The 27,172-nt window shown below is 37.5% G+C and overlaps 1 protein-coding gene across 1 annotated transcript in view; it reads right to left on the reverse strand.

Annotated features, from left to right (window-relative positions):
* Positions 1 to 2,709: 2,709 nt before the first annotated feature.
* The window catches only part of ptpra (protein tyrosine phosphatase receptor type A), a 43,661-nt gene continuing 19,198 nt past the window's right edge, over positions 2,710 to 27,172 (reverse strand). Inside the window, exons 2-23 of the mRNA XM_073871354.1 lie at positions 25,871 to 25,917; positions 23,686 to 23,773; positions 21,189 to 21,581; positions 21,060 to 21,074; positions 20,825 to 20,909; positions 18,658 to 18,731; positions 18,079 to 18,215; positions 17,722 to 17,812; positions 17,473 to 17,549; positions 15,561 to 15,597; positions 15,340 to 15,446; positions 15,051 to 15,161; positions 14,784 to 14,950; positions 13,683 to 13,818; positions 12,519 to 12,668; positions 12,324 to 12,417; positions 12,064 to 12,140; positions 11,834 to 11,968; positions 9,885 to 10,010; positions 9,646 to 9,797; positions 4,590 to 4,726; positions 2,710 to 4,501 (exon numbers count right to left, since the gene is read on the reverse strand). Of these exons, the coding sequence (XP_073727455.1) occupies positions 4,428 to 4,501; positions 4,590 to 4,726; positions 9,646 to 9,797; positions 9,885 to 10,010; positions 11,834 to 11,968; positions 12,064 to 12,140; positions 12,324 to 12,417; positions 12,519 to 12,668; positions 13,683 to 13,818; positions 14,784 to 14,950; positions 15,051 to 15,161; positions 15,340 to 15,446; positions 15,561 to 15,597; positions 17,473 to 17,549; positions 17,722 to 17,812; positions 18,079 to 18,215; positions 18,658 to 18,731; positions 20,825 to 20,909; positions 21,060 to 21,074; positions 21,189 to 21,581; positions 23,686 to 23,773; positions 25,871 to 25,891 (2,484 nt within the window). The 5' untranslated portion in view covers positions 25,892 to 25,917 and the 3' untranslated portion in view covers positions 2,710 to 4,427. The remainder of the gene's footprint in view (positions 4,502 to 4,589; positions 4,727 to 9,645; positions 9,798 to 9,884; positions 10,011 to 11,833; positions 11,969 to 12,063; positions 12,141 to 12,323; positions 12,418 to 12,518; positions 12,669 to 13,682; positions 13,819 to 14,783; positions 14,951 to 15,050; positions 15,162 to 15,339; positions 15,447 to 15,560; positions 15,598 to 17,472; positions 17,550 to 17,721; positions 17,813 to 18,078; positions 18,216 to 18,657; positions 18,732 to 20,824; positions 20,910 to 21,059; positions 21,075 to 21,188; positions 21,582 to 23,685; positions 23,774 to 25,870; positions 25,918 to 27,172) is intronic.

Genomic DNA, 27,172 nt, shown 5'->3' on the forward strand with positions numbered 1-27,172 from the left:
TTTAAGATTGGAATATAAAAGAATTAGTTCCTCTACAGAAATCATAAAATCAAAGAGAGCTTAAGTTATAGGAGGAAGAATACTGAAAAGATCCACTGGATTTTTGTAATATAGAGAAGAGTGAAGAATCTATTTCATGACATGACAGATGTATAGATACGAGAAGGAAATGCTTTCTGTCCTTCTCCTCGATCTCTTAATCTCTCATCTAATATGACCGTACGAGGCTTCCCTTCTCAAGCAGAACTTGATCGTTCTCCATACATTAAGAGCTTCAGTTTAAAGGCAGATCTTTGAAACTGCCCATGAGACGGTTGCTTCCTCCATACAATATGATTATGGGTTTAAAATACTACATGGAATGCAATTCATAGAAGGACATAGAAGGAAAAAGACAGAAATAATTGTTTGATAATCGCACCACAAACATAGAAACAAAATGAGATTAAAAAACACTGACTAGTTAACTTTTAAGTAGTTACAGATTATCATTTGCTATATGGGACAGAGCTGTGGATCGGCCACAGGTTGGAGGATTGGGCAGGCGATAAAATGCTTGAAGCTACACACACGAGGAGGCACTTTGCCAGCAAACTGAACAGCACCTCTAGAGAAGGATCCTGCCCCTGATAGGCTGGTTATTGGCACAGTGTCTCGTGTAAAAGGGTCCGAGTAAATCACAGTCACTAACAGTAGAACCAATAGTTAAATCTTTCAGGACATCTTGGAATATAATATCCTAAAATAAAGCCGGTTACACGGAACTAAACGGAGTCTGGGTCCTTTCAGATTGCTTTGATCCATAACATCAGTGATCAAATGCAAAATTAAACACCGAAAAAGATAAGAAAAAATCCATCAAGATCCATGTTAATCTGGAATGACTGATAGGAGAGTATTGGTTTGATTTAAAGTGGCACCCATTGGGTCTACATACTGTACATTTATGAGCTAAAGCATACATATCATAAAATATACATTTCCTAACACAAGGCAGTGTGGAATCAGGGCTTAACCTATATAAAACATACAATAACCTAAACCAGGTGGTCATTTAAAACTGGCTGGTTAGAAAATAACCAACTTTAAATCGTTAGCTTTTTCATATGACATCTTAAAGGGACACTCCACTTTTTTTTGAAAGTATGCTCATTTTCCAGCTCCCCTAGAGTTAAACATTTGATTTTTGGATCCATTCAGCCGATCTCCGGGTCTGGCGCTAGCACCTTTAGCACAGCCCAGCACAATCCACTGAATCTGACCAGACCATTAGCATTGACTCTTCTGTAGTTACACCGTGCAGTAAAACCGACGGAAAATGAAAAGTTGTGATTTTCTAGGCAGATATGGCCAGGAACACTCTCATTCTGGCGCAACAATCAAGGAGCTCGCCGCCGCAACACGGCCGCAAGAGGTGCAATGACACTACGCAGTGCCCGAAAATGGTCCCTTGCTATTGAAAATAACCAAGTGGACTATTTTCGGGCACTACGCAACATCACTACGCATGCCGCAGCCATGACACGGGAGCAAACTCCCCGACTACCACGCCAGAACGAGTAGTTCCCAGCCATATCGGCCTAGAAAATCACGTTTAATTGTCCGTCAATCTTAGTACACGATGTAACTACAGAAGAGCCAAGCCCCAAATAGGAAAAATACCGAAACACCCCGGTTATGTTTTAGCTCGATGCCAATGGTCCAATCAGACTCAACGGACCATGCCAAGCCATGCCAAAAATGGTACCGCCTGAGATCGGCTGAATGGATTTCAAAACGGCAAAAATCAAATGCTCAACTCCAGGAAGCTAGAAAATGAGCACACTTCCAAAAAAGTGGAGTGTCCCTTTAAGAATCATCTTCCCCTTTAAGATAAACAACAGAACAATGCTAAACAAGATCTTTGCAAACCACAAGCTTGTAGTTTAAAACATCAACCGCTGGGAACCCAAAGCATCTTGTACGTATCGATTTAACTGGCTCAGCCGAGCTGGAAAGGCTCATTGACTTTTGCACAATGGCATTACATGGGCAGGAACAGATGATCGGGTGGTCTAATGATCATTTCTACCAGAGCTTTTCGGATCAACTCTGCACACTGTACCTTTGCAAGTATTTTTAAACTGCCCCGGTGTGACCACCGGGGGTCATACTGCTCAGAGGAAGGAAAAGTATTATTGTCAAGTACAATAGTTAAGGCCAATGAGATGTCGGGGCAAGTAAAAACCTCACTTGCGTGGTTACAAATCACAAATATAGATGGTGCCATTCAGAGTGATTCAGAAATAGCATTGGGTGAAGTAGGAAACTTTAGTTTGCCCAAAAGAATAGAAATTATGTTCTTATTTACTCTATGTTGTTTCAAACCTGTTTGACTTTCTTCATAGAACAAGAAAATACATTTTATTTTTGTAAGTATTAAGTATTGTACTTATCAATTCTCTGTATAAGGAATGCGGGCGGAAGCTTACTAGCTTTTAAAAAAGACAAATATGTACCATAAAAGCACCATAGAAATGGTCCATAGAAGTCAAATGATATCTGCAATGCATGTCTAATATGTAAACGTCAAAAAAATATTCTTTCAAGCTCAAATCTTTTCAGTGAACCAATAATACAATTAAAGGAAAACACCACCGTTTTTCAATATTTTACTATGTTCTTACCTCAACTAATTAATTCACACCTATATTTTTTCACTGCCTGCACCTTTAATCCTTGCACAGCGCCTCGGGGACGCGCCAGCATTCAGCCCAGCCCCACTCATTCCCATGGCTCCAAACAAAAGTTTTATTTTGTGCCACCATACTTACTCGTGTAACTACTTATGCAACAGTCTTGAAATAGAGAAAAAATGGAAGTGTTTGAAAGCTTCTATATTAATCCCTGTTTGGAGCCATGTGAATGAATGGGGCTAGGCCAAATGCCAACACACTCACGAGGCGCCGCACAAAGACCAAGTGCACGCATTGCAAAAAGATAGGTATGTATCGATTCATCTAAGTTGAGGTAAGAACACAGCAAAACACCGAAAAACGGTGGTGTTTTCCTTTAATATTTTTGAGGGCAATAGTATTAACAAACACCAAATGAAATCCTCACACTAAAAGATAGCGTACAAGTTGTATGAACTATATGATTTATAGGTTTGTAAGTATTCATTAATAGCATTTTTTGTATTTCTACATTCTGTTTAAAAGCCTCAGCCCCATGGGAACGTTTTGCAGGAGCTACCAGCAGTACAATCCTGCTATTGTGTTCCTACAGATTAAAGTCATACGGGTTCGAAATCGCCTGAGTAAACGTCCTGAAAACATTCATTTTTGGATGAACTGTCCCTTTCACAACAAATTCAAATAAAGTCTTGTGAGCTAAACCACATCTTTGAGAGCAATAAAGGGAAATGTGCAAAAAGAAAAAGAATAAACTAAAACTTTACCGATGAGAATAAACTGTATTTAGACTGAGACCGTGTAACACTCAGGGATTTTTTGTTTAGCGTGATTGTGTTTTTTAATCTTCCTCTATACTCATTGTAGTCTAGACAGACAGAATACTAGCTGTGCCTGGCATACATACACAGTGCCAGTGTAACAGCATGGATATCACAAACACACACTTGACAATACACGCAAATCTCAGTCTGAACATCATCTGAGAGTTTGAAGGTTTAAGCCACCTACAAAAAGGGTCCCTGTCACGTGACGACAGCACGGAGGTGACATCATCAGCCAATAAAACGATTTTTGTTTCACTCCGGTAAACACAATAGAAAAGCACAGTGAAGTGGAACGCAATTGCACACGTGACTTTGTTAATGCATTTTGAGAACGTGACCGCTTGGGTGTGCGTTTTGATGTGGCGTTGAGTTCGTTCATGTTACGTCACGCACTACACAGCTACAGGTGACAGCAAAAAAATATCGAGCTGCCACTCAAATACATTTCAGCCACTCAACTGCAAAGACAAAAGAAAGTAATTTCTCATAAAAAACACCACCATGGGAAAAAAAAGCAAATTTTTTCCTGATCTTTTGCATCTGTATGGTAATTTTAAAATACTTATGTATTTATATATATATATCGGTAAACTATATTAGAAAGGTCACTCTAAAATCGCAGCGAAATGGCTTCTAAAACCAAAAACATTACAAGAGCGTATTTACACTGAGAGAAATGGGTAAGGGCCATATTAACAAGAGCAATATTACAAAATATTTCAAAAGGCAACTCTAATGGTGTTTGTGTTTCCATCCTCGGCACCATCGTCTATTTTCGTCCTTGTCGGGCAAATGATTTTCATTCCCTTTTGCTTTGGCAGTCTGTTTGTTTCCCCAGTCGTGTATTTCATGTGTATGTAAGAGTATGAACGTGAGTGCATAAGACGGAGAAAGTCTGTCCAATCGTCATCATCAGGTGGGTGTGGCTTTACTTAAAGTTGGCGTAGTCAGAAAAGGCATCGATATATTCCTGAACCACTTTGTAGCAGAACTCGTACTGCTCCAGTGGGAAAACAGAGAGAATGTGTGTAAAAAAAAAAATGCAGATAAATTCAATTTGTCAACACTGTTGCATAAGCGAATAGTCTCACCAGTGTCTGCACCATATGCGGTCTCTGTAGTCTCAAACTCTTCACCGTCTGAAAAACATCTAGAATGCCCTCTGCCTTCACACGCTCCAGGACTGTGCTCAGAGCACAAAATGTCCCTGTACGCCCTGCACCGGCACTGTAGACACACACACACAATTTGCCAATGCTTTGTGGATATAAATGGGTTTCCTGCTTAAAGCAACGTCTCTTAATTGGCTGACCCAGAAATCCCACTGGACACAGTAATTTGCTTCATTATTGGCTGCCACAGAAGCTTTTGAGATGCAGTGATGGGCATTGATGAATCTCAACTCGACAAACCTGGGACTTGATAATGATGTATTCAATCAAGACTAACCATAAGGTGTTTGAAGATTCAGTTAGGTTAATGTAATTGTATGAATAAGCAGGGCACCGTGCTCTAATTATGGTCAATAATGTACTCAATTGTTAGTTTTTCCTGTTTTTGTTTTAAGAGTTCCCTTCGGAGCATACAAAGTCTATTGAAAAGCTATCTGCGACTAAAATCTAATTTTACAGATTAGGGTTTGAAACTTGCACACACACTAAGCTACAAATAAGGCTAAAACAAGATAGACCGAACAATAGACAGACCGATAGACAGACAGACCAACAGACATGAGGGTACACATAAAATTTGGAAAATAAAAAGGAGTTACAATAGAACAATAGATAGAACAACAGAGACAGACATACAGCGTTACATAGAACGACAGAACAATATATAAGATAGAACGTCAGAACAATGAATAGAACAAGAGACAAAACAACAACCACAGACATAGAATAATCGATAGATAGAACGTCAGAACAATAAATAGAACAAGAGACAGAATGACAGACACAGACATAATCGATAGATAGAAATAAAAACATAATAAAATATTTACTATAGATAGAATGACTGAGACAGACATAGAACGATAGACAAAAAAGACAGAACTATAGATAGAACAACAGAACAATGGATAGATAAAAATGAAAGAATGCTGGATTGATAGAATAATAGACAAAATGTCCGAGACAGACCCAAAATAATCGATAGAACGACCGACAGACAGACAGACAGACATGAGGGTATAAGTTTTTTTAAATAAAAAAGGAGTTATGATAGATAGAACGACTGAAACAGAGATAGAACAATAGACGAAATGACAAAACTTTAGATCGATAGAATGACAGAGCGATAGATAGAATGACAGAGCGATAGATAGAATGACAGAGCGATAGATAGAATGACAGAGCGATAGATAGAATGACAGAGCGATAGATAGAATGACAGAGCGATAGATAGAATGACAGAGCGATAGATAGAATGACAGAGCGATAGATAGAATGACAGAGCGATAGATAGAATGACAGAGCGATAGATAGAATGACAGAGCGATAGATAGAATGACAGAGCGATAGATAGAATGACAGAGCGATAGATAGAATGACAGAGCGATAGATAGAATGACAGAGCGATAGATAGAATGACAGAGCGATAGATAGAATGACAGAGCGATAGATAGATAGAATGACAGACAGACAGATAGATAGATAGAATGACAGACAGACAGATAGATAGATAGAATGACAGACAGACAGATAGATAGATAGAATGACAGACAGACAGATAGATAGATAGAATGACAGACAGACAGATAGATAGATAGAATGACAGACAGACAGATAGAATGACAGACAGACAGACAGATAGATAGAATGACAGACAGACAGACAGATAGATAGAATGACAGACAGACAGACAGATAGATAGAATGACAGACAGACAGACAGATAGATAGAATGACAGACAGACAGACAGATAGATAGAATGACAGACAGACAGACAGATAGATAGAATGACAGACAGATAGACAGATAGATAGAATGACAGACAGATAGACAGATAGATAGAATGACAGACAGATAGACAGATAGATAGAATGACAGACAGATAGACAGATAGATAGAATGACAGACAGATAGATAGAATGACAGACAGATAGACAGATAGATAGAATGACAGACAGATAGACAGATAGATAGAATGACAGACAGATAGACAGATAGATAGAATGACAGACAGATAGACAGATAGATAGAATGACAGACAGATAGACAGATAGATAGAATGACAGACAGATAGATAGAATGACAGACAGATAGACAGATAGATAGAATGACAGACAGATAGACAGATAGATAGAATGACAGACAGATAGACAGATAGACAGACAGACAGACAGACAGACAGACAGACAGACAGACAGACAGACAGACATAGAGCATTACATAGAACGACAGAACAATATATAAGATAGAACGTCAAAACAATAAATAGAACAAGAGACAAAACGACAGACACAAACATCGAAAAAACGATAGATAGAACGACAGAACAATAAAAAGACCAACAGATAGATAGAAATAAAAACAGTTACAATAGATAGAATCACTTAGACAGAAATAGCACGATAGACAGAACGACAGAACTTTAGATAGATAGAACAACAACAGAACGACAGACAGACAGACCGATAGATAAAAATGACATAATGCTAGATGGATAGAACGACAATATGATGGATAGAACGATAGACAAAACGTCAGAGACAGACATAAAATGATCGATAAATAGAACGATAGACAGAACAACAGACAGACGGAATGACAAAGTGCTCTGTAAATAAAGGAAAGAAAAAAGACAAACAGAATGACAAAACGAAAGAGAGAGAGAGAATGATAGATAGATGGGTAGAACGACAACATGATGGATAGAACGATAGACAAAACGTCAGAGACAGACATAAAATGATCGATAAATAGAATAAAAGACAGACAGAACAACAGACAGACGGAATGACGAAGTCTCTATGAATAAAGGAAAGAAAAAAGACAAAAAGAATGACAAATTTATAGAGAGAGAAAGAAAGAATGACAGATAGACAGAATGATGGATGGATAGATATGAGGGTACAGACAGAACGACAGATAGATAGAAATAAAAAGTTACCAAAGATAGAATGTCTTAGACAAGCATAGCACGATAAACAGAACTACAGAACTTTAGATAGATAGAACAACAGACAGACAGACAGACAAACAGATAGAAAAAACATAATGCTAGATAGATAGAATGACAACATGATAGATAGAACGATAGCCAAAATGTCAAAGACAGACATAAAATGATCGATAAATAGAATGAAAGACAGACAGACAGATAGACAGACATGAGGGTTTAGGATTGTAAAATTAGTTACGATAGAATGACAGAACTTTAGATAGATAGAATAACAGAGCGATAGATAGAATCAGAGTCGTATAATAAGAGAATTACGAAACGCTTTGATCTCGCCGCCACGCGGTCACGTGATTCATGTAACGTTCTACAGTTCCAAACCAAGCAGGGCTGTCAACTGTTTGCATAGGTTTTCAGCTATTTTAGGTAAATATTAGCTTGTAATGTGAATTGATCACTATACTTACTGTGTTTATAAAGTTTTTTTTACTAAGGAGTGATGGAAATACAGTAAATCATAATCATTAATAAAGATAAACAGTTAATAGTGACCCGAAGATAACTGTGGTTATCTATACCAACTACAGCAACACAGTTTATCTTTTATTTTTGTAGCAAAAATATGGCTATATAAATGGCTATCAATCTGCTAAAAACATAATTCCTACACTTTTACTATATTAAAATCACAAAAAAGATAGCCAATGCGGTTATTTGTAACAGTGAAGCATAACAGAAACACACTAAATTCATATTTAATTGTATTTATAGTACACATTAAATGTTAATATAATTATACATGATTTTCGAGGATACATCACTCGTATTACTTACCAAACACAATGAAACACATAGCAGCATTGTGAAGCAGTGTAACTTTCTTATAAGGCATTTAGCTTGTCGCTGTTGCCCCCTAGTGTTACTCGTAATATATAAAAAAAAGATAAATATAAAGTAGATGGCCACCAGTAATAAAATATTAAACCATTAAATCTATATTATTTACACATTATACACAACTCATTAAAATATAAAAATTTTACTAGTTATTATTAACGATAATCATTACCTAAAGCAGAGTTCATAAAATATCACTGTTGACTATATTCATAAAATGTCTGAAAATGTAAAGAGAAACGGTAATTTCATCGATTTACCAGCAGGTGCCATTGAAATGAATGGGCTTCAGTGGTGCGTTTGTAACTACGCGTGACACGCTGTTACTTCCGCATTCCATTCTTACAACGGACGTCTATGTGAGTGTCGTAACTCTCTTATTATACGACTCTGGATAGAATGCCAGAGCGATAGATAGAACGACAGAATGACAGAACGATAGATAGATGTAACGACAGACAGAATGACAAAAAATAGAGAGCGAGAGAGAGAGACAGAATGATGGATGGATGGATAGAAATGAGGGTACAGACAGACAGACAAAAATGATAGACAGATTGGCAGATCGACGGATGGATAGATATTAGAATGACATAAAAATGGATGGAATGATAAAAGATAGACAGACCGACAGACATACAAACTTTAGGGTATAAGATTTGTAAAACAAAAAAGGAGTTACGATAGATAGAACGACTGAGACCGACATAGAACGATAGACAGAATGACAGAACTTTAGATAGATAGAATAACAGAGCAATAGATAGAATAACAGAGAGAAAATTAGTTTGCTGGAGCAGCACAACCATAACCAAATAATAAAACAAATAAAAGAATGGTACTACAATAAATAAAGAAACACACAAATGTGATTTAAATAAAATTTCTAGGAAGAATAAGACTTTAGCTAAAAGAAATACTATAATATTTATGGCCAGATTTACAAGCATTTATTTAGCTTCATTGCTTTACTACCATTCTGCTTGTATTGTACATTGTATCACAGAATATCATTCGACTTGATTCTCTGATAACTACACATGCATGCAAAACCAGACAGGATGTCTCTCTCCAGTAGGTTTTGGGTTTCAGGCACCAGATTGGCTAGAAACGTTGGTGTGGCTAACCTGCAGTGCACAGTGATTGGATGGTTTCCAGACTGCTGCTGCTGTTTCTGAACTGCAGCAATGATGTTGATCATGCCCTTTCCATCTGAGGGGATGCCCACCTCCGGCCAGCCGTGAAAATGAAACAGCCTCACGGCGCGGGACTTATTTTCCTGCGCCGCAAAAAGAAAGGGGTCAGAACTGCACCCGATGCTAAGAAACTTTGTGAGATGATTTTTGAGACTCTGAAGTGGACTCACTCTGTTATTGGTGACAAGAAGATCTCTAACAGTGTAGCTCTCGCTTTCTTCCTCTCTCTTTAGCTCAATGGATATGTCCCCACAAACCATCACACCATCGCTAGGCCAATACTGAGCACATTTCTCCTACAAATGTGTGAAAAATAAGAAAAAGAGAATAGAGAGAGAAAGTATATCATCACCATGAGAGTTGCACATGCATCAAACGTTTATGTACACATACAAGTCAAATAAACTATGCTTTGCAGGGCTGTGCATAGGGCTGTCATAATGATTAAATAATCATCTCATCGCGATTGTTTGACATCATCGCGATGGTTTCAGATCATCGCGATTATGGCACATCTCTTAAAAAAAAACACAAGGGGAAGCTGCAGCTCCTGTATAAATGAGACAGTATCTGATGGTGCCATTCAATACAGTGGAAAAAATGCATTTAAAGAAATGCAGTAAAACTTTATAGGGAAAACATGGAAGTGTTTAGTGGCTTCTAAAGTCATCCCTGTTTGGATCCTAAGGAATGAATGGGGCTAGGCTAAATGCTAACATATCCACGATGCGCTGTATAAAGAGTAAGTGCGCGCATTGAAAAAAGATAGGTATGTATTAATTTGTCTAAGTTGAGGCAAGATATATTATTATTAAGTAAAATATAAAAAAAGGGTGGTGTTTTCATTTAACGTTGACAACCTCAGACTCATTTAAACAGCATGGGTCACATTTACTGTCTAAAGCCCTATTCGGAGGGGATTAGTTTTACAGGGAAGATCGTACTCTGAGAAAATCGTGCTTCTCAGGGGTCCTCTGTGTTTTTAATCCCGTCCGAATCACTGACGACCTCCGTAAAAATTCCGGAGCAATTTACATACTGTTTTTCGTCGAACTCCGACGAGAAATTTAATCCCGTCCGGATGCAAATGTCTGTGTTTGCCCGCAATATCTTTTGAAAACGCAGTTCTTGTCGTGTTTTGGCCAACGTGATCTGCCGTTAGGTCTTACAAACCCGCTTGTATTGTACTTCCTGAGTCCCATTCATTTAGATATGGATGTTTTTTTCCATTTGGCGAAATAAAATAATTAAATTAAGACGAGCTGAATATCATACACTGTTAAGACTGGCCACTGTAACATCAGTATAAAGTAAACTTACCCTACTTGGTTTAACTCCGGAATGGTAATGTTAATTAATTAAGATAATAAATTGTTATTAACCATTATTTCTTCATTTGTTTGGGTTTATTATAAGCAGCCATTTATTTAAAATACGTAGGCTACTTTAGTAGGATTTGTATAAGTTATTTTGATTTGTAAAAAGTTAAAGTAATAAATTACATGTTCTGTAATAATTTCACATTTAAAGTAAAATATCAAACATTACAAACATGCGTATCCAGAGCACGTGATCTTCTGCTACGGCCAAATGCATGAAACAGACACTCCCATCTCTGGAATAGCCTGAAAATTTTAATCCCGTGTGAGTCGGTACATAAAATCACAGACGTCGTGGGGGACACGTTGAAACTCAAACGTCGTTTGGAAAACTAATCCCGTCCGAATAGTGCTTAAGGCTGCATTTTATTTCATCCAATATGGTCTAGACCAAGGGTCAAACAGAAATTTTGCATTGCGTTAATCACATGTTAATAAAATTAGTGACGTTAAGATGAATTTGGGTGTACGCGTTATTAATGCATTCATTTTGACAGCCCTAATTTATAGTAATGAAGTATATATAAAAAACGGATGCGTAGGTCTTACGCACAACTATAATAAGCCCTTAAGAAGCTTTTTTAAAACTTGCACTTTGAAACCCTTCAAAACTTTGCGTTTTCAGGACTCCAAAATGCTGTTGTCATGTAAATGAACAGCCAAACCGACCTTTCCAGTTTCGGTTGAAAACAATGACGTTAACCACAAAGCAACACCACAAAGTCTGTTTTATTCCCTACCTGTCCTCTCTCCTCCAGCTCAGTCAGCATTACGATAGAGCAGCTTCTCCATTCCCAGATCATCCTCCAGAAGTCTTCAATGGTGTGCTGCAGCGGTCCTTGACACGCCATGTATGAGTCCTTTTGCCTGTAGCCCTGGACACACACACACATCCATTACTGCCTGAAGATGCATATCGTTTTCAATTTGTAGTGTCTCTGTAGTAGTTGGGAGTAAATCTTTTACTCACATCTATAAAAGAGGCATTGACATAGTCTGTGTTTTCCTCCCCTCGTTTGACAGGGATGATCACTCTGTTAAACTCATCTGCGAGACACGGGAAAAACGTAAACCCTAAATGCTTTGTACGAATAAATACTGCAAAACTTTTATTCCCATCATCTACTCGAACACAGAAAATGATTGTATCTATAAAGTATATGCATAAGGTCAAATGCTAGTTAATCCAAAAATGACAGACTGGTCTTGAAACATGAATACACAACTAACATGGAATGATTTGCAAAACTCTATTCTTCTTCATGTTGGCAGGCAGATTCCCAGTCCTCATCTTGTCATTCTGGATTTTTATGGAGGTGAGTTTCTAAAGAAGAAAATCATCAAAACCAGAAAAAAACTACACGTTATCATTTTTTAAAAATGGTCTCAAAGGAAATAAACAACAGAGAGGGAGACAGTTCCTACCTTAAACTCGGCCTCCAGTCCTGTACCACCGCCCCCTGGTAAAGGGGCATAGAGTTTGGCCAAGTGAGACTCCAAAGACGTCACTTCCAACTCGGTGTCCCCATACAGGTAGTGCTCTAGCAAAGCTTGGAATATGAACACATACTGCATCTGTAGGGAAATAAAACAACTTTTGATGAGATCTTTGCATCTTTTGTAGCTTATGTCAGAATTCATTGTAAATGGCATGCGAAGAGCATCAATCACAGCCTTCAGAATTTATCATTTTGTGTCCCACAAAAAAAAAGTTTGTTTTAAACTTTAAAGGGATAGTTCGGCCAAAATTGATACTAAACCCATGATTTACTCACCCCCGAGCTGTCCGAGATGCATATGTCCATCGTTTTTCAGACACACATTTTCAGTTATTTTAGAAAATGTTTCAGATCTTTCAGTTAATTAAATGTGAAGTTACGGTGTGCACGACCTTCAAGTCCAAAAAATGTGCATCCATCCTTCACAAAATAAATCCAAACAGCTCCAGGATGATAAATAAAGGTCTTCTGAGGGTAATCCGTGCGGTGCTGTTTTAGAAATATCCACATTTAAAACTTTATAAACCAAAATAACTACCTTCGGGTAGCGCCGCCATCTTAGACTCCTCTGTATTCAGGAGAGAGTATTAGCGTAGTGTACGCACTTTTCTTAGTGACGTATGACAAATTCGGAGGGCGGGGGCACAGAGCAGCAGCAGAGTAACCTCCGTACGTAAAGCTCTGATCTTGAATGCGGACGCGACTAAGATGGTTTATAAATTTTTTATTGGTTTATAAAGTTTTAAATATGGATATTTCTACAACGAAACTGCACAGATTACCCTCGGAAGGACTTTGTTTGTCATCGTGGAGCCGTGTGGAGTTGTTTTTTGAAGGATGGATGCACATTTTTTGGAAGGTCGTGGACCCCATAACTTCACATTTGATTAACTGAAAGATCTAAAACATTTTCTAAAATAACTTAAAATGTCATTGTCTGAAAAATGATAGACATATGCACCTCGGACGGCTTCGGGGTGAGTGGATCATGGGTTTGGTGTCATTTTTGTCTGAACTATCCCTTTAAGTAAATGATGACAGAATGAACCACTCCTCTGTAACTTTAACAAGAGGTTTCATCTGAACTTACGTCAGTTTGGACCATCTGGCAGCGCTGAGCTCTGATCCGCGTGACGAAACCAAAGACGTCTACCTTCCTCTCCGCTCCCATCATATCCAGCATGGCATCTATTACGATGAAGGTCCCCGTTCTGCCCACCCCAGCACTGAGACGTATAGATGAAATCAGATACTGGGCATCATATATAAATATACACGCATACCTGGGTGATTCTCACAAAACCATTGAAACACCACGGCACTAATGATTTTAGCTTTAAAATGTGTAATATAGTAACATTAAAAAGCATCAGAATTAACACAATACTGTGTTCTACCTTGCACAATGTGTGATTTCAACATAAGAATTTATAATTGTAAATTTTATCTCATTTTCTGCTGAAATTCTCATTACCGCAATGTGTCCGGCTGTGTTTGAACATGCGTTATGTTGTAATTTAATCAAATTAACACAAAAATATTAAGAAAAAAAATAAATGGGTGTTTTGCTAGACTACTTTAGATGACAAAAAAAATATTTACTGAATATTCATGTATAATAATAATGAAGAAAAATTAGGAAAATTATGTGTCCATGCCTGATGTTCTCATCCTCCGCAACACTTTTTGAGAACAGTTTAAGCACACATACAGAATTTTAATAACGTTTGATTTTGAGTGACCAAGCACATGGACCAGTTTCTTCAAGATGGCTACCAGGTAAGATCATTTTTTTTACAGTTAATTTGAAATATTGTCTTGTCAGAATGCTTACACGACATTTTGATTATCATTACCGCAACAGATGCTTATTAAATGTTAATTTAATTAATAGAAGCATAATACTTTGATTTTAAATGCATGTGCAGAATCTCTAAATTATGTTCTTTCAGGTTTGTCATGTCATTTTGAAAATATGTCAGTGTTGATGTTTTCTGACTGTTGCAGTAATGAGATTTTTTAGGTAAAAGTTTTTAAATTAATGTTCCCATTTACTCCAGACTTTGTTTTTCAATGTCTGATGGGAAAAAAGTAAATTCAAGCAATTTTTAAATTTTCATGCTTGACATTTTTAAAACCAAGTTTTAGTGAGAATCACCCACCTACTCACATCACAGAATATAGTTCTCACCTGCAATGTACCACTATGGGTCCAGCGTACTGCGGGTTGCACGTTTTCACCTTTTTGAGGAACTTAAGCATGCCGATGGGAGTGAAAGGAACTCCGAAATCCGGCCAGCTGGTGAAGTGAAACTGTGTGACAAGCCTCTGGGGCTTTTTACCAGACAAGTCTCCCACCTGAACACACATAAACATGATTCACATAAATAAACGTATGGTTAAAACTCTCGTATACGTTATATTATTTTGGTGCATCATGCATGAAACACTGGGTTACCTGCTGAATGCAGAACTTGCGGATAGTGTAGTCAACTAGAACCATCATGTCCTCCACCGACACCCGGATATTTCCGTACGTCCAGCATCCCTGATCCGGCCAATACTGAGCGCATTTACACTGCGTGATATCACGCCATGATTATTATCATCATAAATCTTCATAAATGCCTATCGTCCTAAAAGTCCTCTTTTAATCTATTATGCAAGACTGGCAGAAAGAGCTTGGGCTCTAAAGATCATCTTACATGGTAACACTACACTACATTATGTTATACAGATGTCTTGTGGCATTTACACTCTTTCCTCTCTTTCAGATTGGTTACCATGACGATGGTGGCAGTGTTCTGTTCCCAGATCATCCTCCAGAAATCATTCACCGTTTCCTCCTTTGGCCCTGGAATACAAGATCTTTACTTTATCCTCAAGTTTGTTTAAAGACTTTTGGTCAACATATTAAAATGTGTATGTCAAGTACATGAACCATTCATTAATTTTTTTTTCCATTTACCTTGTGCGGCAATGAATTTGTTCTTTTCCTGGTATCCCTGATGAGTAAGCAGAACAGTATTAAGAAAAACTATATTTAGCACATCTCTATGTATTACTAAGTTCAAGTTTAACCCTTGTATTGTGTTCGATTTTTGTGACGATTTTGATGGAGCGGGTCAAATTGACCCGCATTGGATTCAATGCAATTCCTTAAATATCACATTATGAAAAACAAGAAAGAATTCGGTATGAGCAAAACCATTTTAGTATCAGTCTTTGTCACACATTACAAACACTTAAAATTAAAAAGTATGATTTTAAAAAAATGCATTTAACCACAATTTTTAACATGTTTGTTTTAACAAATGTTGCACAAAAACTGTTGCAACATTTAAGATTTTAAATTTTAATTCAACATGTTTTTTTAACATAACTATGTTTAAGACATCCTAAATGAACAATTTAAAATTGCTGTGAAATGAAATGAAGGTTTTCTTTTTCTAAATAGGCTCATCTTTTGATCTTGAGGATCATTGTACGAATTCAAAAAATCACTATTTACATGATGTGCACACATCAAGCATGTGCTTTCTGACGACTTGCATTTTACACAAATGGTGCTTATTTTGATGTCATGTTTTATGGGACACAGCTGGCATCACCTGTATTCACCTCTGGATTTTCTGTGGGTCTGAATTCATCTGCTTTACATAGTATTTCATATACATTGAAAATAGAAATGATAGTTCACATTTACTTTTCTGTGTCTGAGGAAGTCTTTATCAGTACTAAAAAAAGTGAGGAAAAGCTCACTGTTCCCTTTCCAGGATAGTAAAACACCAAAATATACGCAATAAATGTATTTAATTTGTGTCTATACAGTTGCCTTGGAATAAAGAAATATGGGTCAAATTGACCCGCGAACATCAAAATCGTACCAAAAATCATTATTTGTGCTAAAAAAAACCACTTCAAAACACATCAGTGTATCCTAACTTTGCATGCATGTTCATGGCCCTAAATGAGAAAAATGACAAAATTTCTGGAAGAAAACTGTAACTTAAGTAGTATTTCATATAAATTGTAAATAGAAATCATAGCTCACTTTTACCATCTGTGTCTGTAAAAGTCTTTTTCAGTACTCAAAATAGTGAGGAGAAGCATTTTTATCCCCATTTTTAGGATAGTAAAACACCAACATAACAACAAACACTAAAAATATATATTTAATTTAGGTCTATACAATTGCTTTGGAGCAAAACAAAATGCGGGTCAAATTGACCCGCGAACCTCAAAATCGTTACAAAATTATTTTGGTACACTTCAAAACATATCAGCATGTCTAAACTTTGCATGCACGTTCATGGCCATAAATGAGAAAAAGTCACAAAATTTCAAGAATAAAATCACAGGTTAACTGGTTGATCCGACAGCTTAAAAATCAAAACGGGTCAAATTGACCCGGAACATAATATGAGGGTTAAAGGGGACATATCATGAAAATCAGATTTTTTTGTGCTAAAAATGAGTCCCCAGTGCTTGTATTAACCTAGAAAATATGAAAAAGAACAACCAAGTAACTTAGTTTGGTACACCATTCTCTGCAAGCATGTGAAAAAATAGGTCATTGAAATTTGGCTCCCCTTGTGATGTCAGAAGGTGATAATGCCGCCCCTTATTCTGCACTATCCAACAACCGCACTGCCATTTAGTAAATATATCAGCTCATTTGCATTTTAAAGGACACACCCAAAAAAGGCACATTTTTGCTCAAACCTACAAAGTGTCAATTTTAACATGCTATAATAAATTATCTATATGGTATTTTGATCTAGAACTTCACATACGTACTCTGTGGACACCAAAGATTTATTTTACATTTTAAAAAAGTCTTGTGAAATGTCCCCTTTGAGGCCAAACGTGACTCTTACGTTTATGTAAGAAGCGTTGATGTAGTCTGAGTCAGGAACGCCCTCAAGAGAGGTCAAATGCAACCTGGAATGATCATCTACAGAAGGTAACGTGTAACAAAAAAGTAAAAAATAAGGTAAATTAAGAAATATACACACATAACATTAAATGTAACATTTATAAACTGCTATTTTAAGTATGGAACTTCCATATTAAGTGGAAAAAAAGTTTAGAAATGTGCTTTTTATTATCTTGCTGGAAAGTCTTACATGGCAGGATGTTGACGTATCTGTTCTTCTCCTTGTTTTCCTCTTTTGAGGCAGCATCACATGAAGCCTGAATAGGACATACAGGCAACGCCTACAGGGAAAAAATACAATCTCATTCAAACCTGCGCTACACAAGAGCCTTACAAAGTGATATAGGGCCAGTCTGGAGAAATGTGTTGTAGGAAACACTATAGTGTGATTTTCCAAAAGTAATGTAACATATTTCATCACATACGGCATGTGCATATTGTCATTTAAACTAATTGATGCCCAATTTGCAATCGGTACAATCAGTTTAATGCTTTGCCTGTTCCAAAATAAGGTGCTAGGGTTGCACGTGTGTTTTAGTGCACCTACATTGAATTCCTCCCGGAAGAGTTTATTGTCATCGGCCATTCGGCGGTTCATTTCCTCCTCTAGCTTGTCGACAGGAAGGGGCGGGTACTTCCTGTTGGTGCTAGGCGAGCGGGCCAGTAGTGGCACGCTCTGAAGTTCTATGAAATTGAGAGATGGAGCATGAAGGAAGGCGTATGGAGAAAAAAAGTGGGAAGCAACGAGGGTTAAGATAGACATTTCTTGAACATATTCAACATACATATATGTATATATATATATATATTAAAGATGATAAAAAATAAAGCAACACTACACAATTCAAAGAGCAAAAACAGATACGTTAACATGAAAATATGTGAAGAATGACTTGCAATTTGCCTTTTAACCATGTTGGGTATGGGTGCACCAGTAGGGGGAGACAGAGTACAATTCAAGGTAAAAATCTGAATCTGAATGATGCTATACTCAAATAAAAATCCAACAAAAATTCATTAAACTTAAATCCTTTATTGATGACTGCAATATATGTACCATTTAATGACATATTTTCAAAATGATAAGCGGAAAGACACACACTCAAAAACATTATTTTATAGTTACCTGTGTCGTCAGCTCTGCCATTGGTCAGCCGGAAAGAGTTGGAGTGGCTCCCTGCCTGCTTGTACTTCTTAAACCTGCCACAACAAAGCAAAACAACAGGCCGATCATTACCATGGTAACTGGACAATTCAGCTCTTTGGTTCCCCACCGTCATTGTGGGTTTCCTGATGAATGAAGCTTTTTGCGTGTGCTCAATGCATTTTCTTATCTGTTCACTTATGATGGCACAAGCGTGTGCTGGTGTTCTAGGTTTTAACTTTTTCGGGAACCACAACCAGGCCACACAGAAACCAATTGTCAGTTTATATGTTTTCAACCAAACATGTTGGAACTTTCATTATTCATTCTGTTACCAGTATGTTTCACTCTATCTATCTGCATTTGGGTCAATGACGTAATTATTTTGTGTCCGTATGGTTCAATTACATGTAAAAGGGTTAAAATTTCAAAATAAATTTGCAGATTACTTGCATACATTCTCTTTTTTGAGGACCAAGTCTAAAATTTCTGGTTTTATTTCTTTTTGAAAGAATATTTGGAGATAATTGCAAAACTGTCAATGTGGTGTAACCGGTCTGTGTCAATTGGTATAACTATTATTTTTTAAATAAAAATATAAATATATTCATAAAAATGTGGAATAAAATACAATCATCTAGTTTAGTGTAATATGATTTTTTTTTACATACATTTTTACATCATTTGTCAAAGCCGTTTTCAGCATATGTCAGTACAAATATTACAAAAACGCATTAAAATTTACATTTAGAAATAACTAATAAAATAATATTTTAAAATGATTTTTTGATGATTACGCTTACATGCCATCAAGGTGGACAATATATTTAATATTTCTCATTCTTTGGCGCAATTGCCGATTACACCATTTGACATTTTCAGGACAATTTAATCTTAAAGGGGCAGTGTGTACTTTTTAGAAGGATCTTTTGACAGAAATGCAAAATAATATACAAAACTATATTATCAGGGGTATATAAAGACCTTTCATAATGAATATGTGTTAATTACCTTAGAACGAGACCTTTTATCTACATACACTGAGGGCCCCCTTACATGGAAGTCGCCATTTTGTGCTGCCATTTTTCTACAGAAGCCCTTAAAGGACATTTTTTTACCAAGTTGTCTCCGATGATGACATGTTTGACTGGTGGCGGCTACGGTAACTTCTCTGTGTGTTTCAAAAGCGGTGGACTAAAGGCCGGGGTATACCTTTTTTCCGCGTCCGCGTCCGGCTCGCGCGCGCACGCGTCCGCGCAGCTTTTCGAGTATACTCCCCGCGGCCACACGCGGATGGCTGCGTTCGACACTATACGCAATACAAATTATTTCTTATTCAAATTGTATTTAAAGTACATTAAAACATTAGGATAGGTGAAGAAAAGTAACTGATCCACCATTGCAAACACAGTTTAGAACAAACAACAAGACAACAAAGAACAGGAATCAAACAAACATGCTCCAGGACTTTCTGTTCTTGGAAGAAGTAAAAGTTAAAGAAGAAAAACGATAGTGTGTGTGCAAATGCTGTCTATTTCCTTTGTATAATTGTTTATAATGGAGTGCCCTGTCTAAATATTTTCACGCGCATGCGCTGTTGTACGCGAACTGTACGCGCACTCTTCGCGCGGTCTCAAATTTTGGGCTGCACGCGGACGGTCCGTGCGGCCAGCCGCGGACCCTCTTGATGACGAAAATGCGTCATGCGGACGGCGCGCATACACGGACGTCCCTAGTATACTTTCGGCTTAAGCCGTTGGTTGCAATTCTCAACATCACCACTAGATGCTTCAAAAATTTACAAACTGCACCTTTAACTTTCATAAAAATTGTGCAAACGTAATTTTTTTATTGCATAAAATTCCAATACACTATGTGCATTGAAATAAACCTGATGCGTGCTTTAAAACGTTTTTTAAAAAGATTTTTGAATTTTTCATCTTGCCAATCATTTTAACATGTTTCAATCCATTCGGTAAAATCCCACAGACTCACATTGATTGTCTACAGAATCTATGTATGAAATGTATGTCTATGCTCTTTTCTGAGCTGAAATGTATGCATCAACATTAACCTACATTTATATTTATGCATTTAACAGAGTGTTTTAGCATATAGCATTAAGCATTTTGCATAAAATGGTACTGACCTTAACATGTACAGCACTATGATGATGAAGACGATCACCAGAAGAGAAGACAGGGCAACCATCACCGCCATGATTGCTGTGTCATCTTGGTTTGGAGGACAAAATGAGTCATTAATATAGAAAATATCGAAATTTTGACAAATTAATCCTAGGTAAGCGATGAAAACTACTAAAACTAGAAAACCAGTTTCATTCTGTATGTAAATGTTAGTGAACATTGATAGCTGAAACGTACCTTGACCACCATCATCTTTATTGGATGAAAAAAAAGAAACATTATCATCAAACACTACAAAGTGAAAATGTAATACATACAAAAGGACTACAGTAAACAATGCACACATTTGCTACCAAAAGTACAAACCTGGAGGCTTGCTGACAGTTTTGGTGGGATCTGTAGAGGCGATCGTAGTAGAAGTTTCGGCCTCTGGGGTTGATAGATCAGTTGATGGGATTTCTGTAGTTAAAACAGTCGTCTCATTAACCTCAGTACTGGTGGTGTTGGACGGTGACACAGCAGATGGGGTTAAAGGGGCAGGTGGAGCTTCACTTGGGACAGACTGAGTTGAAGGGGGAACAAATGGTGGTTTTGTGGAAACCCATGGGGTCACCACACCCACAGATTCATTGGAGCTTGTCGTGGCTAGAAGTTCAGGGGACGGCGTCGCAACTGGGGTTGCTGATGGGGGCTCCTGGGTGACTATTTTTGAGGGTGTTGAAGGAGGAGGCTCTGTAGGTTTGATGGTCAGGACTACACCTGGAGAGAGAGATTGTTAAGCATTAGATACTTTTTAGATACCACACAGTTAATCTGATGATCATTTTCTTCAATAAGAGTGTTGGGTTATAAAGTTTAAGCAATAATGACTATAATAACTTAATAAGTACTTTGCATAATTTTCATAGCTAACATGCCAACAAGCATGGGAAACCGCAACACACATCAAATAGCTTCAGGAAAGGAACCTGGGGCCAATAGAAAAGCATTTACATCTCTTGATGATTTAAAATACGACGATAAAATTGTTGTCGAACTGCATTGCAGATTTTAAATGTTAGTAAATGGTAAGCATGCCAAGCACTTCTGGATCTTCCTCATTCAAGTGGTTATGAACTATACTTGCATGCCTAGAAAACAGCTGCCTGGAGGAGTTTCCAAGATGGCCGCCAAGTGAACAGACTTGCCCACAACATAACTAGACATGTGAGGAAATGGTGTATCCCCTAGGCAAATCCTGAGTAATCGCCTCAGAAATATGGGCTACAGGTAAATCTATCGGAGGATAAGAGCGAATGCCTCAAGATGTTTACATGGTGGCACTTGTTCATTATGTTGGTAGTTATAACTTTTCTGTTAAAGCACACCTGCTATAAAACTTGTAAAAAAATGCATTATTTAGCTGTAGCTCATTTGTTGGCAGTGTGACACACCGAATTGCTCATGAAGTTCCTTACTTGTAAGTCGCTTTGGAAATAAAGAGTATGCAAAATTTCCATGTGAATCAATGTAAATATATCCAACTATATCCCTACGTAACCATTTGAGGTCAATAACAAGTTAATAAATACAACCTGTTGGACAGTTCGTAAAACCAAACAAGATACAGTACGTTTACAACAATAAGCTTATAATGGAGAGCTGCATGCTTGGGTTACATGGTTCCAGTTTAAATTTGATACAGATGTACACGCTTGTAATTTAAGTTTCCCCCAATCCTGTCTGAATGTTTGGCCTTCCTCTTCAGTTTTAGCTTCAATCCAAATTCAGATACTGAACGACTAATCTGAGAAAAAGTTATTCTTTATGCTGCGACAGGGCTTTATGTGCATCATGGCCACAATATACATCTATAAAGAGCCCCTATTTTCAGTTTTATGATTATACATTTCTTTTGGTGAAAGTTAATGAACTGCCAAGTTACAAATCCCAAAGTCTACGATGATGCGAGTTATCGTCTCTAACTGAAATCTCTTGTACTACAATGAACGCAAGCGAGTTGACTTCTACAGCGAGTTGACTTGGACACAATGCACATTATCATATTTCCCCTCGCTTGTTGTTTGCCATTTCTACGATCACAAATGCAGACATGGTTTTATGTTTTAGTATCCTTTCCTTACCAATATATTATGTTCTGCCCAAGCCACGCTATCAAAGTTGATCGATCAGCTTGCATTTTCTGGATCAGATTAGGGCTGCAACGATTAATTTTTTACGATTAATTAGAATTTTTTTTAGAATTGATCGATTCTGTGTTTCATGCATAGCTTGTGTGTGTACTTTGGCATTTGGTCAGTAGGAAGTCCTTCTCAATCTAAAATCATTATGAGTCGGAGTCGTGCATTTAAATATTATCATGAAAAAAACCTGAAACAATTTGAAGAACAGCGATATAAATATTCCTATAGACATTTCCTGCAATAGCGTTTGCAATGCTACTACTTCTGTGGCACAAAGGGAGTTTCTGCATGAGAGTGCCCCCTGGCTTTGGGGTGTGCTGGGATTTCACCATAATTCATTAAAATTCATTCATTGAGAAAATGCTAATTTGCACGATTAATCGTTACAGCCCTAGATCAGATTCAGGCTCGTAGTTAAGACAATATTATCTACTGTTGGGTGGTGATCTTTTAAATATGGTATGGAGCACCACATTTCCGCCACTCGCTTGACCTATTCGTCCAATCACAACACACTGGATAGCTAGCCACACCCCACTTTTACACTCACGTTTCAGAACAGGAGCAACAATGTACGGTATGCGGAAAATAATGTGTTTTTGGAACCATAATCCATGCAATAGGTGGTCTTTAGTAGGAGAACAGGGGATACATTACCAAGGGTGCTAAAATGGCCTTACCTGGAGAGTCAGGGCCATCCTGAGCCGAGCTGAAGGCCACACAGGCCACATGTATCAGCAGGAGCAGAGGACCTACACCCATCCTGCCCTGAAATAGACACAGAGAATCCCAGATGACACATTACAGGTTTCAGTCTTAAAACCAGCATCATTTTACAACTTTTGCTTTTTAACAAACAAACAAACAGAAATGTTTAGGTGGCATCCCACTAGCTGACTCGAAATTAGATTTAGATGTCACACATACCGACTGTCTGTCAATGACAATAAGCAGTTGTCACAGTCTAATAAGGATGAAATTCATGGAGTAACTTTACCCAGTGAATGTGTGGGATTGTTATACGTTTCTGTATGCAAAGTTTCGAAAAATGTCTACAATCAGCATTTGCTATATGTGGTTTTGCATTTACAAAAAAAAAAAAAGATTCTGTGCAATTAAACCTCAGAGAAATAAGGCTACTAACCAACAGCACCACATTGTATAATTTAATATGTTTTTTTAACTCAAATTCCAAGTTTAAGATTGTTTTATGCAATGAATTTCATTTGGAGGGGCGTGTAGGATGCACCCTACACCCTCCGAAAAGTTTGAGAACCACTGGTGTAAGGCCATCAACAAATTTTACAGAGCTACTAAGTCACTGGTATCAAACCCCCCCCCCCCAAGGTGACATTGGAGTAAAAAAAATGTAAAGTTTAGTTTCATGTGCAGAATTTTTTTAAGTTTAGATAGTTTCACGTGCGCACGCGGAACTAAACTTTATTTAATTTTTGCTCCATGTCCCCTTGGGGGCTCTGCAGGTTCTTTCCATGACAGCATTTTTTTTTTTTAAGTTAGCCAGTGCCATCATTGTTTATGATTTTTAATTTAAGTTTAATTTAAGTTAATTTAAGTTTAATGCCTTCAAGAACATGTTGTTCTTTAAATATATAAACATACAATATATCAAATGAAAGAACAGATCCTCTGCTTTCAAACAAAAATAACATTTCATGCTACCTTTATTTGTTGTCTTTAATCAAATCTCAAACATGGGCTGGTTTCTTCAAAAACACCTAATTTTAATCAAAAAGCTGAGATAATTGCATTTATGTGAAGGACTTTTTAAAGAGATCAGATTCAGAGCGATAATCAAAACATACATGCAGTTTTAACTGTTTGGCCTAATGCTGGATACACACCAAAAGATAATCTGGCTGATTTTGGGCTGATTTCCCCCCTTCCGACTAGGGATGTCAATTTATGCAATTTCCCATATTCGGTGATAATTTAAATTAACGATCAATCAATCGAATAATCGTTAACAGTAATAGTGCAATACGCCTTCACTGCAGTGGCATATAGCCAATGACATAAAAGTGTGCATAAAAACGACAGCTTCCTCACGCGAACTAAAAGATTTTATTTTGTCTAAATAACATGCTAGTGGGATTGTAAAATGAGTCAATGTAGTTGTTGTTTTGATAAAATCATCAATTTAAACTTATCTCGTAATGAAATACAATGACTAAACTCCGCCTCACATGGGCACTCTGCAACAGACGCATGAAAGTCCATGTCAAAATAACAGTTTTATTATCATCAAGTGTTATTTATCAAGTTGTTTACCTCGCTTTCCGAGTCGTTGATACACTGTTTGTAGAACGTCTGAGCTGCCCCGATCGCTAATCGTAAATATTAAACATGTTTAATATTTACGCTCAGAAATCCTGATGTGGGGGGGGACCCCGAGGACAAACGCGTGCACGCCCTTGAGATTATCACGTGAAACTAAACAATATCCAATCAGAAAGCGAGATGATGGATGATGGAAGACGGAAGCAGTCATGGCACAGCACAAAGTGAATTGATGCAAGATGAACTTGTACAGACCATGTTCCCATGACTTCACCCAAACCCTTTTCTTTTTTTTCTGTGAAAATCATTCCAAATACTATCATTTTAAAAAATCTTATAAGATGTAAAAAAATGTTTGGTGTGTATCCAGCGTAAGGGGATACCTGGTGGATAACAGCGGAAATACGAATTGCTGGAAAAACTTGTCATTGGCAGGGAAGCGTTTTCTCTCAATTGATGAGTTAACTTCGTTAATATGCTGAAAGCTGTAGACTTAAAAATCAGTGGGACTCCAGCGTTCACAGGAATTGACCGGATGTTCTGTTGGAGATGTGGTGATGGACTTACCTGAAGAAACGAAACCTGCATCACTCACTCATTCGCACAATGATCTCCTGGAAACAGAAATGGAGAGACGATACTGTTAAAAACATCAGCCGCAAATATTAGCTTCCATATCTAAAATTACATACATTAATCATAGCTTTTTATACGCAGTTCCAGTCTATTCAGAAACACGTGCAAAGCCTCAATGCTGAGACAGAACATGAGTCACAGTTGCTAATACAGCAAGCGTGGACTTAAGGCATCTTAAACACAGTCAATCTCACATTTTTCTATGCCCGGATCCAGTTTTAAGATGTAAGGTACCAAGCGATTAGCGATATACGTGGTGGGCCAAAGTTGTGTTTGGGGGGTGTAAGCATTAGTTGTCTTGTGGGACAAGAGAAAGAATAAAAAAGAATCAAAATAATTATACTACTATACGTTACATTTCAACTGTTATGTTCTTTAAAATAAATCTCACATGTCTACTTGTCTTATATTGCTAATGTAACCGGTCCTACTCGCACCAGCCCTGAGCAGGACTCAAACCAGTCCGGTCTGGCACGGGAGTCAAATGTTTAAATTAGACTCCAGTAATACATCAGTTTAATCTGGAAAAGTTATATCACATAAAGTGAGTATCAAACTTCCTCCTTTTTTGACAACCATGCACATGACCCTGTCAAATATCAGACATACAGTCATATATCATACAAGCCATTAGCAAGAGATACTAGACAGATATTTGTCTTTATTCATATGGATAGCCTCCAGATTTGGTCTGTGTGGATTAAATACTTAGTTTTTTTTTAAATTTGACGAGGGAGCAAAATATAATCACAGAGCCAAACACCAGACTGACCATCAACCAGCGCGGTGTAATCTCAGTGGTGTCTCACTCACTAACAGTGATAATCCCGGTGTCAATTTGAATGGCCTGCTATAATCCAGCCCGTCTGCCCCTTATTAAGCAAGACCATCCGTGGTCCTGCTCCTCTGAGAACGGGCCAATCAGCTTCCACTGGCGCTTAGCAACCAGTGATATCAAAACATCAGCAGGTCATACCCAATAATCCATCCTCTGGCTCTCAGGAGAGCTTTCAGTGGATCATCAAGAGCTGCTTACATGAGAACTGCAATAATTACACCACATTTACAGTAATCTCGTAAAACGACATGATAAAAATGATAAAACTTTTTAAAGAACTAGTTCACCCAACATGTTTCAGCTAAAGAAAGGAATGCACACATCTGGAATAAATTTTGAAGAAAAGTATGAGATAATTTTTATATTTAGGTGAACTGTTCTTGTAACTATAGGCC

The sequence above is a fragment of the Misgurnus anguillicaudatus genome, chromosome 9 (genome assembly GCF_027580225.2).
Source record: "Misgurnus anguillicaudatus chromosome 9, ASM2758022v2, whole genome shotgun sequence".
NCBI classification, from domain to species: Eukaryota; Metazoa; Chordata; class Actinopteri; order Cypriniformes; family Cobitidae; genus Misgurnus; species Misgurnus anguillicaudatus.